Genomic DNA, 18,700 nt, shown 5'->3' with positions numbered 1-18,700 from the left:
GAGTCATCCACCGCCTTTGGCAGATAGGTAATAAGATTGGTTCTAACTCAGCTCTGTGCCTGTCCTAAGCATATTTTCCGCCATACTCACTACAGCACTAATTATTGGGCATCTTGATCATTAATGGAAACTCATGTGACTAGGCCTATGAGACAAAAAAAAAAAAAAAAGTTTACAAAATCGTACACTACAGGAAACTCCAAATCAAAAAAGTAACAAAAATACAGAAAAAAAAAACTTTAATCAGAACAAGTTCAGAAAGTTCAGAACCTACGTTCTCCACACCTACAGAATTAGCGCAGCTATACACTTTCTTGGATGTGTTCAAATTTTACTAACAGTTTATCAGTATTTTCTTTGAGGTCTTCAAGGGATTCTTTTACGGTTTCCAATTCTTTATCATGGATTTCAATTTTCACGGAATAGGCCACCAAGCTATCCACGGCCTCCCTCATCCTCGTCAAGTCTGATTCCAGCTTCCCTATGGAGGCTTTCAAGCCTCCAACGTTAGATTCTTGGTCAGAGGACCCACTGCTGCCTAGATTGCTCTTCCACTGGTCGTACTCATACTTCAGGTCTTCAATCTGTTGTTTATGACTTTCAAGGACACTGCTGACCTCAACCTGCAATTTTTCAAGGTCAGGAGTGGTGTTTGGAAGGTTACCCATGGTAGATGTCAACGCTTCAACCTTTTGGGATAAAGTTTCTTGAGCTTCTTTTAGCCTTGCCACAGTTTCTGTTTCTTCAGGACTTTTAGAAGATCCAGAAGTCAAGTGCTTTAAACCTGCAAAAGTTTCTTCTACAGCATTTAACCTCCTGCTGTATTCTTCAAAACTGGCCTTCAAAGATTCAAAAGAAGACGTTTGAGAATTCAAAGCCTCAAACGAACCTTCTAAAGGTGCCAATCTCAGTTCAACGCTATCTCGATTAGATTCAATCTCTTTCAGCAAATCGTTGTTTGCAGACACGTAATTGTTTTCAATCTCTTTAACAGACGTAGAAAGTTGTTCAAAGTCTTTCTGAACGCTTTCCAGCGACTCCTGCCCAGCAGACTGTTCCTTTGCCTCTACCTTGTCTTTCAACTCTTTCACTGTGGCCAAGTGCTCCTCAACATCTCTTTTGAGAAGGTCATGTTGACTTCTGAGTGCCACAATTTCATTGCTATTGGCGGTAACAGATTCAGCATTTATTGCATTGTTCATTAGCCATTCAACAGACTTTTCCTTAGCGTTATGTGATGTCTTTAGTTCTGAGAAGAGTTCTTTTAACGTCTTCAGTTCGGCAGTAACTGAATTTACGTCTCCGAGGGAAGACATTTTGGCCTTCACATTGCTGATCTCCTCCTGGCTCAACTTCTGTACTTCAGTAAGCTCGACTATGTCATCGTTAATTGAATTATTTAATTCGGTGAATTTTTCCTTCATGGTTTTCTCAAAAAGGACCAGATCTCTTTCTCCTTGATCCTTTACATCCTCGATGACATTGGACAGGTCCTTCTGAAGCTTCTTAAGGATAACGCCAACTACGTCAAGCTCCTTCTCGCTGTTCTTGATGGACATGTCGTGGCTCTGCTGTTTCTCCTGGATGTCCTTTGAGATGAATTCAACTCTTCCGACTGTCTTCTCCAGAATGTCGACCTGGAAGAAGAATGGAATCTTTGTAAACATCAACCAAAATAAAGCAGGCTTACTATAAAATTACACACATCAACAGTCTACCTCTGCACAAAAGTACTAGTTTTATGATGGCAATTGTGTTTATCACCAGGGCTGTGGAGTCGGAGTCAGAGTTGGAGTCGAGGCAATTTTGGGCACCCGGAGTCGGAGTTGCAGTCGTGGTTTCATAAACTGAAGAGTCGGGGTCGGGTGATTTTTGTACAAAATCCACAGCCCTGTTAAATATTAGACTAAGGAGTCGGAGTCAAGGCCATTTTGGTTACCTGGAGTCGGAGTCGTGGTTTCATAAACTGAGGAGTCGGAAGATTTTTGTACCGACTCCACAGCCCTGTTTATCACAGTAGGGTTCCACCAATATATTTGCCCCACTTGCGTGCACAAACACAATAACGTGTCTAATCACAAGTTGTGATGTGATCACTCAGCTGTGTCACCTGACTGCCACGGCAGAGCAGCTAATTTGTAAACACATGATGTTAACAACATGCCTGCTTGCATGAAAGCAGGAAGCAGACACACTGCATATTTGTTGTAGGATTTGTATCAGCTGTAACAAAGAAATGTTTATCGTTAAAGGTTATTATGCTGTTGTGTATCTTTTAGAGCAGAGAGGAAGTTCTGAGTTCAGGTCCACTTTAACATAGAACTCTGGCCAAAGCCCTCTCTAAAGCCTGGTACATACGTCCAATTTTGATTGGCCAATCGCTGACCAATTTTTCCACCTTCATGTAGTATAAGAGCTTTAGATTGTAGGCCTCTGGCAGGGTCTCTACCGTAGTGTTTCCAACATCAGGGCCGGTTTAAGCAACAATGGGGCCCCAGGGCAAAATAAACCTGGGGCCCCCCCCCAACAGATACCCCGGAACAAAAATCGGCATTAAGGGACCTTTTTTGCAGCTGGTATAGTCAGGGTGTGAAGCCCCAATCGGTCGGAGCTCCACATTCTGGCTACCCCAGCCTGCATGGGGGACAAGTGGTTAAAAAGTTTCAGGAGGGGGGACCCCACATAATTCCGCGCTCTAAACATAAAAAAGAATTGGGAAAATAGTAATAATTGGTGTGTACCAGGCTTAAAGGGAACCTGAAGTGAGTAAACACAGCTGCAAATGATTATTACATACTAACCTCACTATCAGTTCCTCTCAGAAGCTCACCATTTTCTTCTTACAGTGATCCCTTCCAGTTCTGACAAGATTTTGTCAGAACTGAAATATACCAGTTGCTGACAGTTATATATCAGCAGCTGTCAGTTACAACTGAATGTGCAAGGTAATGCCCATGTTTTCCTATGGCTCAAGTGGGTGATATTACAGTTTAACAGTGTGCTGAACAGGAAGCTGTTATGGGGTAATGACCATTTTCAAAATAGAGGACGGAGAATTCCATTGATCACAGTGGACAAATGGGACACAGGAGAGGAGAAAGAGATTGAGGAGTGGACTACACAAGAGGTAACTATGACCTGTGTATGGTTATTTTTTATTTTCAGTACAGGTTCTCTTTAAAGCTTGGTTTCCACCTTCAATTACGGTTGGTTAATTTCTGACTAATGTTACCACCTCCATCTGGCATGAAGGTTTACCTACACAATCTGCTCATGGTATTCAATATCTGTTGGCCATTATACTACATGGAGGAGGTAAAACTGGTCAGTGATTGGCCAATCATAATTTAAAGTGTGTACCAGGTTTTAAGCTTGGTACACACATCCAATTTTGATTGGCCAATTTTAAACACCCCCATGTAGTATGAGGGCGAACAGATTTTGAATACTATGAATACTTATACTACATGGAATTGGCAAAATTGGTTAGTGATTGGCCAATCCAAATTGGATGTGTGTACTATTATTATTATTATTATTTGTTGTATTTATAAAGCGCCAACATATTACGCAGCGCTGGACATTAATTTAGGTTACAGACAATATTTAGGGGTGACAAACAGCAATATGACAATACAGGAATACAAGAAAACCAGATCACACAGCACAGTATGAGTACAAGGTAATGCTTAGTCAGTCACTGGATGGGAGCATGGAGTTAGGCAAGTTAGGTTCACTCAAATGCATAGCATGGGTGCACAGTAATGGAGGTGCATGATCAGGTAGGACACAAAAGGAGGAGGACACTGCCCAAAGGCTTACAATCTAGAGGGAGAGGTAGGGACACGAGAGGTAGGGGACCAGAGTTCGGCTGTGGGTTTAGAGCAATTGTGAGGGGTGGTAGGCAAGAGTGAAAAGGTGAGTTTTGAGGGCCTTCTTGAAGGTGTTGAAGGAGGGGGCTGCCCTAATGGGTGGAGGTAGGGAGTTCCATAGTGTCGGAGCGGCTCTTGAGAAGTCTTGGAGGCGTGCATGGGACTGGGTGATGCGGGGGACGGTCAGGCGAAGTTCATTGGAGGAGCGGAGTGAGCGGCTTGGTGTGTATCTCTGAGTAAGATCAGAAATGTAGGTTGGACAGGTTTTGTGGATGGATTTGTAGGTCAGACACAATATCTTGAATCTGATTCTGGACTGGATAGGAAGCCAGTGGAGGGATTCACGGAGGGGAGCCGCCCTGGTGAAGCGATGGGAGGAGTGGATAATTCTGGCAGCCGCATTCATGATGGACTGCAGTGGGGCTATTCGGGTCTTAGGGAGTCCAGACAAAAGGGCATTGCAGTAGTCGAGGCGGGAAATTATGAGGGCATGGATGAGGAGTTTGGTGGTGGCAGGGGTCAGGAAAGGGCGAATCTTACAGATGTTACGAAGGTGGAAGTTGCAGGACTTTGTGAGGTTTTGGATGTGGGGAGTGAAGGAGAGTGCGGAGTCCAGGGTGACACCCAGACAGCGGGCTTGAGAGGTAGGGTGAATAGTAGTGTGGTTAACAGTGACCTGCACATCTGGGAGGTCCAGGGATGAACGGGGTGGGAAGATCATAAATTCCGTTTTGTCTAGATTTAGTTTTAGGAACCTAGCGGACATCCAGGAGGAGATGGCAGATAGGCAGGAGGAGACCTTGTCCATGGTAGTGGTGGATATGTCAGGGGTGTGGAGATAGATTTGGGTGTCATCTGCATACAGATGATAGTTAAAACCCATGGAGGAGATAACCTTGCCAATGGAGGATGTGTATAGGGAGAACAGTAGAGGGCCAAGGACCGAGCCTTGGGGGACTCCCACTGAGAGGTGGTTGGGGGTGAACGAGGACTCATTGAAGGAGGTCGTGAAGGAGCGGTTGGAGAGGTAGGATGAAAGCCAGGTCAGGGCGAGATCGTGAATGCCCATGGATTGGAGGGACTGGAGGAGTAGGGGATGATCTACTGTATCAAAAGCTGCTGAAAGGTCAAGGAGGAGGAGAATGGTGTATTTACCTTCAGCTTTAGCTAAGGCAAGGTCATTGACCACTTTAGTGAGAGCCGTTTCGGTTGAGTGGGCAGGCCGAAATCCAGATTGCAGTGGGTCTAGTAGTGAGTTGGCATTGAGGTACTGGGTCAGGCGTTTGTGAACCAGACGCTCAAGGAGTTTTGAGGCGAAGGGGAGGAGGGAGATCCGGCGGTAGTTGGAGGGTAGCGAGGGGTCGAGGGAGGGTTTCTTGAGCAGAGGCAGTACAGTGGCCTGCTTGAAGTCTGAGGGGAAGGTGCCTGTGGATAGGGAGAGGTTAAACATGGTAGTGAGGACTGGGGCCAGATCCGTGAAGTGAGGCTGAAGTAGATCAGAAGGGATAGGGTCAAGGGGGGAGGTAGTGGTATGGGAAGTCTGCAGTAGGTACTATGCTTAAGGGTAAAAATAATCCTTCCGATAAGGGGCACAAAAAATAAAAAACACTGCCAGTGTTGCCATCCTGCTGACCCTCTGCCTGCAATACTTTCAGCTATAGCCCCTGAACAAGCATGCAGCAGATCAGGTGTTTCTGACATTATTGTAAAATCTGACAAGATTAGCTGCATGCTTGTTTCTGGTGTGATTCAGACACTCCTGCAGCCAAGCAGATTAGCAGGACTGCCAGGCAACTGGTATTGTTTAACCGGAAATAAATATGGAAGCCTCCATGTACCTCTTGTAAATAAATGCAGACAGGTATGAATTATACAGGTTTTGTGACTAACAATTGTGTATATAGCCCCAGAACCTGCATAACTGAGATCTGTCAATATTTAAAAGTGATGATTTGGCAACTCTGCCCACCACCCTGAAATGAGAAATAAACATTTAAAAAAACAAACAAACAAAACAACAATGTAGACTACAAAATACCCAGAATGAATCAGAAATGTGCTCAAAAATTCCATCCCAGCACAAAAGAATCGCAGCTTCCATTTATCGGAAGCTTCAGCGATCTGCAGGATTCCACCTCTGCTGTGTCGACAACAAGAGCCAAGAATAGATCAGAAGTGACAGGAGAAGCCGTGGCTAAAAAACAGCATTCCGGAACCCGCCGGCAGGTCCTGCTCTGCGATTGGCCAGACTCTGAATGACATCGCAGCCTTTGTGATTTCACCATCTCAATAAAAAGATCCCATTGGCCTCAATTCTGGTAGCTATATGAGGTATATATTTTTTTGTAGGTAAAATACCTCATGAGGTATTTTCCTCTTTCTTTTTAAGCAATTTCGAAAGATTTTTTTCCATTTCCGAACATGAGGTAAAACATGAGTTAAATACATAAAGTAAGGTAAAACGTGAGGTATTTCAGCAGTAAGCATGCAGTAAATAAATAATAATCGTCCTTAATTGTCTTTCATAAGTTAGGATAGTCTTTGGAAGATGTTTTATTAGGGGGGGGGGGGGGGGAGGTGTATTTGATTATGTAGCAACTGATGAAAAGTATATTTATAGGCATCCCTTATATAAAAAAAAAAAAATCCAGTGAATATTTGGAGTTTTATTTCTACCATTCTCCTCTATTACACAGCCTGAATAGGAAAAACACTAAGGCCTATTTCACAGTGGGACGTTAAAGTCGCACGTTCGAAAATTTTATACCGCAGACTAACGCACAGCAATACAAAGTCTGTGCGACATTCACAGTGCACACGCTGCGTTGTGTGTAACGTGCAGCAATATTTAGAAAGTGCTGCAGGCTGTGCGTTTAGCAATACATTTGCTGCGTTGTGTGTGTGGCACATGCTCAGTAAGGTTTTTTGTTTTAAAAAAAAAATGTAACGCTTGCGCCGTTTTCGTTCCATCAGTATGCAGCGAAAACGGCGCACCGAGAGACACATAACGCAGTGCAAAATAACGTCCAATTTCATAACCTACATGCGCTGCGTTAGGGACACGTTGTGCGACTTTAACGTCGCATCAAACGCAACGTCCCAATGTGAAAGAGGCCTAAAACAGTAATAGGAACTCCACTAAAAACTGCAAAATACATACAAATTGACTTTACATCCAGGTACAGGCAGGTCTTAAACTGATCGGTTAATTATGTGTTAACACCCCCGAATTTCCATGAGAATAGCTATTTTCGGTAAAATGAATGCAAATTGCCTCATGAATTACCTCAGAATTTACCTCATGAGGTAAAACATGACTAAAATCCAGAATTGCTAAATGTCATTACGTCATAAGGTAAAATTACACTACTGCTGGTAGTGTGTTGACAACTGTCAACACACTACCAGCAGCCACAGCCTGGCGCTGAAACTACAACTGTCAGCACACTACCAGCAGCCACAGCCTGGCACTGCAACTACAACTGTCAACACACTACCAGCAGCCACGGCCTGGCACTGTCACTACAACTGTCACACTACCAGCAGCCACAGCCTGGCACTGCAACTACAACTGTCAACACACTACCAGCAGCCACAGCCGGGTGCTGTAACTACAACTGTCAACACACTACCAGCAGCCACAGCCTGGCACTGTCACTACAACTGTCACACTACCAGCAGCCACAGCCTGGCACTGCAACTACAACTGTCAGCACACTACCAGCAGCCACAGCCTGGCACTGCAACTACAACTGTCAGCACACTACCAGCAGCCACAGCCTGGCACTGCAACTACAACTGTCAACACACTACCAGCAGCCACAGCCTGGCGCTGAAACTACAACTGTCAGCACACTACCAGCAGCCACAGCCTGGCACTGCAACTACAACTGTCAACACACTACCAGCAGCCACGGCCTGGCACTGTCACTACAACTGTCACACTACCAGCAGCCACAGCCTGGCACTGCAACTACAACTGTCAACACACTACCAGCAGCCACAGCCGGGTGCTGTAACTACAACTGTCAACACACTACCAGCAGCCACAGCCTGGCACTGTCACTACAACTGTCACACTACCAGCAGCCACAGCCTGGCACTGCAACTACAACTGTCAGCACACTACCAGCAGCCACAGCCTGGCACTGCAACTACAACTGTCAACACACTACCAGCAGCCACAGCCTGGCGCTAAAACTACAACTGTCAGCACACTACCAGCAGCCACAGCCTGGCACTGCAACTACAACTGTCAACACACTACCAGCAGCTACAGCCGGGTGCTGTAACTACAACTGTCAACACACTACCAGCAGCCACAGCCGGGTGCTGTAACTACAACTGTCAACACACTACCAGCAGCCACAGCCTGGCACTGTCACTACAACTGTCACACTACCAGCAGCCACAGCCTGGCACTGCAACTACAACTGTCAACACACTACCAGCAGCCACAGCCTGGCGCTGAAACTACAACTGTCAGCACACTACCAGCAGCCACGGCCTGGCACTGTCACTACAACTGTCACACTACCAGCAGCCACAGCCTGGCACTGCAACTACAACTGTCAACACACTACCAGCAGCCACAGCCGGGTGCTGTAACTACAACTGTCAACACACTACCAGCAGCCACAGCCTGGCACTGTCACTACAACTGTCACACTACCAGCAGCCACAGCCTGGCACTGCAACTACAACTGTCAGCACACTACCAGCAGCCACAGCCTGGCACTGCAACTACAACTGTCAACACACTACCAGCAGCCACAGCCTGGCGCTAAAACTACAACTGTCAGCACACTACCAGCAGCCACAGCCTGGCACTGCAACTACAACTGTCAACACACTACCAGCAGCCACGGCCTGGCACTGTCACTACAACTGTCACACTACCAGCAGCCACAGCCTGGCACTGCAACTACAACTGTCAACACACTACCAGCAGCCACAGCCGGGTGCTGTAACTACAACTGTCAACACACTACCAGCAGCCACAGCCTGGCACTGTCACTACAACTGTCACACTACCAGCAGCCACAGCCTGGCACTGCAACTACAACTGTCAGCACACTACCAGCAGCCACAGCCTGGCACTGCAACTACAACTGTCAACACACTACCAGCAGCCACGGCCTGGCACTGTCACTACAACTGTCACACTACCAGCAGCCACAGCCTGGCACTGCAACTACAACTGTCAACACACTACCAGCAGCCACAGCCTGGCACTGTCACTACAACTGTCACACTACCAGCAGCCACAGCCTGGCACTGCAACTACAACTGTCAACACACTACCAGCAGCCACAGCCGGGTGCTGTAACTACAACTGTCAACACACTACCAGCAGCCACAGCCTGGCACTGCCACTACAACTGTCAACACACTACCAGCAGCTACAGCCTGGCGCTGTAACTACAACTGTCAACACACTACCAGCAGCCACAGCCTGGCACTGCCACTACAACTGTCACACTACCAGCAGCCACAGCCTGGCACTGCCACTACCACTGTCAACACACTACCAGCAGCCACAGCCTTGCACTGTCACTACAACTGTCAACACACTACCAGCAGCCACAGCCTGCTGCTGTAACTACAACTGTCAACACGCTACCAGTAACTATGGCCTGTTCTTCTGCACCCCCATTACTGCCGCTGGTAGGTCACTGTCAATGCCGGCATCCATGCTGCCAGACAGAATCGCATCACATCAGTCCCGCTGCCAGGAAAACAACAGCTGCAAGTAAAGCTCTGACCCGCTGAGGTCTCTGAGCTGTGACAACAGTGACAATTATACATTGGTCTCTGCCAACCCTAAGAGAGACAATACAACGTACAGGACATTTTCTGTTTCATCTTACCATTTAGTTTGTTTGCCTTTAGTAACGCCAAAAAATGTGGCGCCACTCGACTGGGACAGCCTTAAAACCCAATTTAACGACACTTTCTTTTATATATCCAAAACACCTGCCGCCGTAACTGACCTAAGCTGGTTCTATAAACCCACAACTCCCCCTCTATAACTACAACCCACAACCCTTCCTCTATACTTACCTACACTACATGGCCAAAGGTATCGGGACGCCAGCCCTTTACACACACACATGAACTTTGAGTGCCCTTTTACACCGAGGCGGTGTGGTATTTTTACTGAACCCACCGCTGAGCAATGAAAGTCTGTGGAGACTTTTATACTGCGACATTACAGCACAACACGACGGACGTGACGTTTTCGCCGCATCCAACGCAGGTCAAGAACTACGTTAATGCTGCAGCAATGCATCGACTAGCAGGCGATCTGCATCTTCCCGGAAGTCATGTTAGTCTATGGCGTGCACGTGTTTTTTTTTTTTTTTAAATAATACCGATGCGAGATATTACAAGCTTTTATTTCTTATAATTTTGATGATTATGGCTTACAGCTTAAAGCGGATCTGAGATGAAAAAGTAACTATAACAAATAACTTGTCTATATATCTTATCTAAAGTTTAGACAGCAAATCTAGCTGCAAATAGCTTCAAAAGTTTATGATTATTTATTGCTGTGATACAAGGAGGGCAGCCATGTTCTGTTTGTCACATTGTCACAGGCTGAGGGCTGGAGATGCTATCAGCTTGCCTTTGTGTAAATTCAGTCCCCTCTCCTCCGCCTCTGAAATCAATGGCTAGTAACCTCCTCCTCCTCCTGCCCAGACTGAGCTCCCATAAGCCCCTGCTACCTGGGACTGAGTGCCAAGGCTCTCTGAAAAGCTGTGGGCGAGGCTTGTTTAGTTTACAGGGAATTAGAGTACAAACACTGGTCCGCATGACAGGGGATTAGAGTATTAAAACAAAACAAAAAAAGTATTTGGCTTGAGGAATGACCTATAAACTATATGAAAGGAACACAATTCTGCAATGAGTAAAGGTTTATATCGGATCCACTTTAAGACAACCTCCAAATCAAAATCTCAGCACATTAGAATATTGTGAAAATGTTCAATATTCTAGGCTCTAAAGGCTCATACACACATCAGACTATAGTCTTTGAAAAATGAAAGATCACAGACCAATCTTACCCCCTTCCATGTAGTATGAGAGCCATATCTTCACACTCTTTTCTATGGAGCTGAACTCCCCATCAGAAAAAAATCTTTGCAAGATGCTGCACACACAGATGCTGTACAGACACAAAAGATCTGTTCCTGCCAAAGATCTGTTCCTGCCAAAGATCCATTCCTGCAAATTGCATTCATAGTCTATGATATCTGCAGATCCTCATACACACCTTGTTTAACTGACATTCATCTGCGGATCAGACAATCATCTGCAGATCTGAAAATCCATCCTGGTGGATCTGATCTGCAGATGAATGTCTGTTAAGCAAGGTGTGTATGATGATCTGCAGATATCATAGACTAGGAATGCATTTTGCAGGAACGGATCTTTTGCAGGAACAGATCTTTTGCAGATACTGATCTTTTGTGTCTGTACAGGATCTTTGTGTTCAGCAACTTGCAAATATTTCTGTCTGATGGGGAGTTCAGCTCCATAAAATAGACAGTGTAGGTATGGCTCTCATACTACATGGAAGGGGGTAAAATTGGTCTGTGATCTTTCATTTTCAAAAGACTATGGTCTGATGTGTGTATGAGCCTTAAGTGTCAGACTCTAATCAGCCAATTAACCCAAAACACCAGTAAATGATTCCTATTTCATGTATTAGTTTCACCTTTTAAGTTGAATTACTGAAATAAATGAACTTTTGCACAAATTTTTCGAGTTTCACCTGTATATCCCAAAACACTGGCAGCCGTAACTGACCTAAGATGGTTGTTCACACCCAAAATCCCCCTCTATACTCACCTACACTATACTGCTGAAGGGCTTGGGATGCCAGCCCTTTACACACACAAACTTTATAGTACACCTGTAATCAAGGGGGCAAAAAGTTGGATACTTACCACAAGAGAGGGACAACTCTGGACATGCCAGAGGCTTCCCTGAACCACCATGACCCCTCCGCTAATGGCCAAGACCCTCTTCATCCTCGAAGCCACACCCCCTTTTGCATACAAGCACAGCGCATGCTCCAGTGGGTTTGCACCTGCACAGTAGCACAGAGCCTCTCATGCATGCGTTTTCCGCAAATTATAGTGTCCTCCTGCATCCCCCAAGTGTCCTCCTCTGCCCCGTGTATAACTATCAGAAGCGGAAGCACTGCTCACCTCATCCAGGGGCGATCTCTCCTTTTCCTCACTGTTCCCCTAGTGCCGGCTTCTGCTGATTGCGTCATCGCCGCTGGAGCCATAAATGAGGTGAGCTGTGCTTCCGCTTCTGATAGTTATACACGGTGATGAGCAGGATACACAAGGGGCAGCGGAGACATGGGGGACAATACAGGTAGTCCCCAACATCGCGGCGGGTCGGCGGTTCGTAAGTCGGGACTCCCTGTCTTCGATATACAAGGCGCAATGACTTCATCTCCCCATTTTTGGGGGGAGAAAAAGTGTGTCTCATATACCGAGAAATGCGGCACTTTGTGTTGCGAGCAACTTTGACATTTACTTTGAAGATTATTGTGGGTTCCAGCGCAGCATAGGGAGAGCGTACGAAGATCGGGGGAGCCTCTGGACCCTCCAGAGACTTCCCTCTACTGAAGAAGGTATCTGACTACAGGTACACTTTAATGACATACTGTTCTTAATCTGTAGCTGTTGAAATAATACTGAAGCCACCTACAAAAAATGAATACCTATGTAGAGGGGAAGGCCCTGGATCACTCATTCCACTGCTGTCTCCCACCATCCAAGTTATTCAACCAACTGGTTGAAAACACCTTCGTGAGTCCTCATGAAGGCTTCGGTAGTCCTCACCTCCCCAAGTTCTTCTAAAGACCAGGGAGTCCATACTGCGCACTAGGAAGCCACCCGTCTTCAGAAGGACTCTCAGAAGAAGGAATTTCAAACGGGAAACACTGTTGGAACGAGACCTCGGAGAGAGGACAGGGATGGGATACAGAGCCTTCCCTCTGCATCGGTATCTAACTTATTTCTCAGCTTGCTTCACATTTACGTTAATATGGAGTTGGACAACTTTTTGCAGTTGTAACATTTTTAACTCTCCTGGATGTTCCATAAGGTTTAGAAGGGAGTTTATGGAATGATTGACCATTGATCCAGGTGAGCATTTAGGAAGTCAGGCACTGATGTTGGAAGAGAAGGCCTGGTAGGGGCGTAACTAGTGGGGAGGAGCCCCTGCTATCGCAGGGGGGCCCAGAGTTGTGGGGGGCCCCGACTACTAACCTTCCCTTCCTCCAACACAGGGGACTAAACATCAGATCAGGTGTTTGTGTGGCTACACTTGTTATGGGTGTGTAATGGCCACGCTTGTTTTATGAACCTCGTGAGATGGGCCCCAAGGCTGTGAGGGCCACAAGGGGAGGCAAGGGAAGCGGTGTGAACGATGAGAGGGCTCATCAAAGTTTTGCTGGGGAGGGGGGCTCCATGATTTGTAGATATGCCACTGATGCCTCACCTACAGTCTCCACTCCGATTCATCTCAAAGGTGTTCTATTGGGTTGAGGTCAGGACTCTGTGCAGGCCAATCAAGATCCTCCCCACCAAACTCGCTCATTCATGACTTTGCGCACCAGTGCACATAGCAAGGTCTATAGTCCTGTTGGAACAATAAGGGATCTCGGTTTTCCAAGCCATCAAGTGGTCTGTAATTAATTCTGCCCGGAGACGACTGTCACCTTGGTGATGGTTACCTATCAATACGGCTTATAGCAACCAGAGAACAAGTCTTTTGTGTTGTCTCTAGACTGTTGTTTGATCTTCAGAAGCACCCCCAGCCCTGGTGGAACAATCTCATTGTTGGAGGTTTGATTTTCTTGACAAAATGACCTCAGGCAACAGCAGGTAAGAGATTCAGATAATTACGATACGTCAGACGTCAAACGTCTCACGAAAGAACTATATGCAATCTTCGTGCATGGTTGCTTTTGTAACTTGTGAATGAACCAGTTCATCATGGTTTCTTTTACATCTGCATTCTGCACGATAATTTCAGAGTTAAAGGAACGTGAAGTGAGAAGAATATGGAGGCTGCCATATTTATTTCCTTTTAACCTCCTTGGCGGTATGGACGAGCTCAGCTCATCCATGTACGGCAAGGAGGATTGCTCAGCCCCTGGAGGGTCTTTTTACTTACTTTTTTTTTCAGAACATGTAGCTAGCACTGTGCTAGCTACATGTTCTGTCCGATCGCCACTGTTACCCGCCGACCCGCCGCTAAAGGGGCTGTCCCCCCCCCCCCCCCCGAGACGCCTAGCGCAGCCTGGCGAATCACCACCAGGCTGCTCAATGGGAAGGATCGGAGCTCCCCATGATGTCATGACGTCCGATCATCACGGCGACGGGAGAAGCGACGATAGGAAGTCACGCTTCTCGCGGGATCTCGGTCGCGTAAGTATGGCCGGCGGGGATTGGGAGAGTGGATGCAGACGGCATGGCGTACTGCTGTAGCTAGCAATACGCTAGCTACAGCAAGGAAAAAAAAATATTTAACAAAACCGGTAATGCGTACTTATGTACGCATTACCCAGAACGCCAGGGAGGTTAAACAATACCAGTTGACTGGCAGCCCTATTATGTTAAGTGATTGGCCAATCAAACTTGTGTACACCAGGCTTAAAGGAGTCAATCAATCATATAGTGCTAGCCCCCATACTACTTACCCGGGCATACCTATGAAATCGTTGCCGGGAGACTTGGGCGCAGGATAGAGCCGCTATATGGTTGCTCCTGCACAAGTCCCGGTGGCGTTAATTACTATTCCCCCTCCAGGTCCACGTGAATGGTGGGGAATGATGTAATTTGGCTTCCAGCTATTGCTGCAGCCGAATTGCTTGCAGCCGAATTACAGTGTTTTAAATGTAACTTCGGCTTCGTCTTCTGACGGCGCCAAAGTTACCCACTGTGCGCTATGTCCTTCGCTGCATCTCCGCCACTGGCTCCCAGTTCACAATAGTGCCTCGCCAGACGTCCTCTACTGCGTCTGCATGAGTGCCGTTGTCAATCAACTCCACGTGGTTCGGAGCGTACTGCACAGGCGCAGAACTACTGTGCCTGTGCAGTAGACCCCAGACTCAGACGCAGTAGAGGGTGACCTGGAGGTCGTCCTGCGCACCTTCGGGGACCGGGAGCCAGCGGCAGAGAGCGGAGATGCAGGGAGGGACATAGTAGCTGCCAGGGGCTGGAGGAAGCCTCAGGTAAGTACTATAGGGGGTAGCACTATATGATTAATGACTCGGTTAAAGGATATCTGAGCTTTGGAGGGGGGTGAGTTGGGCTTACCTGAGGTTTATCACTTCTCTCGCTGCAGTTCAGATGCCCTCCATTGCCGACCACAGGCGGGCTGCTGTGCATGCATGGGCATGTCCACAATACTTTCTTAAATGTGCTCCCGTTGCCAGGAGCATTCTGCGCTTGCGCAATTTAACAACCTAAAGACCGCTCCACGCCAATCGGCGTGGACATGGCGGCAGCCCCAGGACCTCCTAACGCCAATTGGCGTGTAGTCCTGGGGCGGGGATTTGCAGGAGAATGTGCGCACATCTCCGCTCCGCCATCAGTCTCCCATCACCGATCGCTGCTAGGAGACTGTTAGACGGTGAAACCATCTATTTACATTGTACAGCGCTGCGATCTACAGCAGCGCTGTACTGGGGACAGTTCACATAAGGAGTCTAGCGCTACACCTCACACATACAAGGTTCTAAAATATAGAGTCCAGCAATAAAAGTTGAAGCTGCCCCTTCTGGTCACACCTTTATACACTTAAAACAGAAGGTATGGCGCTACACAACCAAGTTCATGTGATTAAATTTGCATAAAGAGGCATCAACCGCTGAGTCCGCATCTGAGGATCACAATATAATAACTTCTTATCTTCATCTATCCTCCACCATCACCCGGTGTGCAGACACTCACCAGAAAGACAGACCTCAATTAGGTCTATCAGCGCTTTGGGACACTTCGGGCCGTCCCCCACCACACCGATCTGCTGTATGTCACCACCGGAACTGATTCTCCTATACTTTCCCCTTCACATTAGATGCCGACTTCCATGCACTTGTTACCTCAAAACAAATGCCTCACATAGTGTAAAATCAGCGATATTTATTTTTATATAAAAAAGATTGCACTTACAATTTTCCTTCTTTTAAAAAAAGCACAGAGTTTGTTTGATACGGGCTCTCCCCCGTTTTGTTGGGCCCCGGCTGGCACTTGTAGTCCCTCTGCTGAGTACGATACGGTGTGCACTCCCGCTATCCCACTGCTCAGGACGCCGCTCTGCCCACGTGGATCAGCTGTTTCTTCCGCATCAGTAACCCCGCCTTACATGTTTCGTCATAATGACTCATCAGAGGCTGGGGAACTGTGCGGAGAAACATCCTTTTATGCAAATCTACCTTCCCTTAGCGTCATGGCGCCTTTCTCCACCCTCCCAAGTGCTCCCCTCCTCCCCACGCCACGAGAGCCAATCATCAGGCCTCACGCGGCAGCCCCTCCTACACCTACGTTCCCCTCACATGTAGACATGGCGCCGCAGCGTTCCACTGAAGCGTTCCACCACTCCAACCTACGAGTGGGGACGCAGATCAATCCCAGCGCGGCGTGTCAAAAGGTTTATATATACAGGCGGCAGAAAAAGAAAACCATCCACAACAATATCCCCACAGCCCATAACTGTCAATAATATTACAAAACCTTGCCCAACACAACAGAGGAAACTCCGCTTACAGTATAACATTAAAATATACAAAATATTAAAACTTTTCCTGACGACCATAGGAATTAGCATAGGAATTAGCATATGGGGATTCTAATCCCCCAAAAAACACTTAATATCCACATCAATGTTCAGCCCACCCGGGGTTAAAGTACCCAAATTATAAATCCATCTGGTCTCCTCCTGGGAGATGGATTTTAACCTATCACATCCCCTCCAGTTTGGGATCAATTTATATATGCCACAAAAAGATAATAGACTAGCATCACAAGAATGTTCTTCTCCAAAATGTGCAGATAAACTATGATTTTGAAAACCTTTTTTAACATTACGCGTGTGTTCCCCCATACGCTCCTTAAGGGTGCGTGTGGTACGACCCACATATTGCCACCCACAGGGGCACCAGGCCAGGTACTGGGGACAGCCGTGTGACACTGCTGCCCCCCTGGGAGGCAGGAGAGCAATCGGCTCTCATAGGCTGATGCTTAGAAAGTCGATCGTGCTGATTGGCTGGCGGGGTGAGGGAGGGTGGGTAGTAAAAATATAAAAAAATAGATTTAAAAATATAACACAAATATTTGTAAAAACAAACACTGCACCACTAATCAGAGCCTGTTGGTGGGCAGAAAGGGGGGGGGGGGGAGGGGGGGAAAATCACTTGTGTGCTGAGTTGTATGGCCCTGCAGCGAGCCCTCAAAGCAGCAGTGGCCTAATTAGTGAAAAATAGCCAGGGGGTTTAAGCCCACGGTCATCAAGTGGTTAAAAGTGCAGAGTGCTCCTGGCAATAGGAGAGCGATGGAGAAAAACGCATGGATGTACGCGCACATGTGTGGCAGCCCTAGACTGTAGCTGTGGTCAGCGATGTTTGGGAGGGCACTCTGGAGAGAAACAAAACTACTGCGAGGGACCAGAGAGTAAATGTAGACCTAGCTTTCCCAGCAAAGATACCTTTTTATGCTGGCTACACACAATGCAACTTTCCATCCGATCCGACGGGATTGAACCGATTATTTTCTAAAATGTCAGAGAGGCATCCCGACCAAAAATAGGAATGATTTTCGGACGTTACCATTAAGAGGCCCATACACCTAACGATTTTCCCGCCGATATACAGCAGATTCGATCACTGCGATAGAATCTTCTGTGAAATCGTTGCGCAAACACTGACCGAACGATCGATTTCCACCCGAAACCGAACGTTCCCGTCGATCCATCCGTGCGGAAGATTTCCCTCGATCGCTGGCGGGTCGGGAGTGCTCCTTCTCTGCTGGGTTCCGGCAGGCTTCACTTCTTCCTGTCCCGACAGGAAGTTTAAACAGTAGAGCGCCCTCTACTGTTTAAACTTCCCCAGACAGGAAGTGAAGCTGGAGCCCAGAATGGAGAAGATGACAGCGGTGACTTGCGCCGGCCGGATCAGGTAATGAATGGGGGGGGGGGGGGGGGGGGGCAGCTCCACAGATTGTGATTGATCTCATGCTGAAATCGATTCACAATCTGTTTGCAGTAAAGGCAGCCATACGATCCCTCTCTGATCAGATTCGATCAGAGAGGGATCTACAGTATCTGTTGGTCGATCTGATGACAAATCGACCAGTGTATGGACAACTTAAGACAATAAATCCAGTTTGGATATGTACACAACTTCCGGTCAGATTACCAGTGGATCTAAAGGGAAATTACATTGTGTGTACCCATCATAAGAGTCAAAGTAGTTCAGCAGGGGAAGGAAGGAAAGAGGACTAACATCTTACAGAGCCACAATAATCCAACATGCATACAGACTGTTTCAGACTGATTAATCCATGCCAGGCACTGATGAGGATCGAAGGGAACCCAAACTGAAGGTGGCCACACACGATACAACAAAATGATCAGATTTTACAGCAATTCGATAAAAACGATCGGATCTCCTGAAAAAAAATCAAAAGCTTTTTTTTCCTTCAAATGAAAAATCCGAACGGATTTCCCGTTTTCTTCGATTTTTATTTATCTGGAATGCCAGATATTTTTCTTCAATCTTTCTAAAGATTGTATGGTGGGTG

At 46.9% G+C, this 18,700-nt stretch overlaps 1 protein-coding gene across 1 annotated transcript in view; it reads right to left on the bottom strand.

Moving 5' to 3' along the window:
* Positions 1–222: 222 nt before the first annotated feature.
* The window catches only part of CKAP4 (cytoskeleton associated protein 4), a 32,305-nt gene continuing 13,827 nt past the window's right edge, over positions 223–18,700 (bottom strand). Inside the window, exon 2 of the mRNA XM_068273114.1 lies at positions 223–1,637. Coding sequence (XP_068129215.1) covers positions 303–1,637 — 1,335 coding nt within the window. The 3' untranslated portion in view covers positions 223–302. The remainder of the gene's footprint in view (positions 1,638–18,700) is intronic.

Source organism: Hyperolius riggenbachi, chromosome 3 (assembly GCF_040937935.1).
Source record: "Hyperolius riggenbachi isolate aHypRig1 chromosome 3, aHypRig1.pri, whole genome shotgun sequence".
NCBI lineage: Eukaryota > Metazoa > Chordata > Amphibia > Anura > Hyperoliidae > Hyperolius > Hyperolius riggenbachi.
The sequence above is the reverse complement of the archived record's forward strand: the minus strand, read 5'-3'. Positions and strand labels throughout refer to the sequence as shown.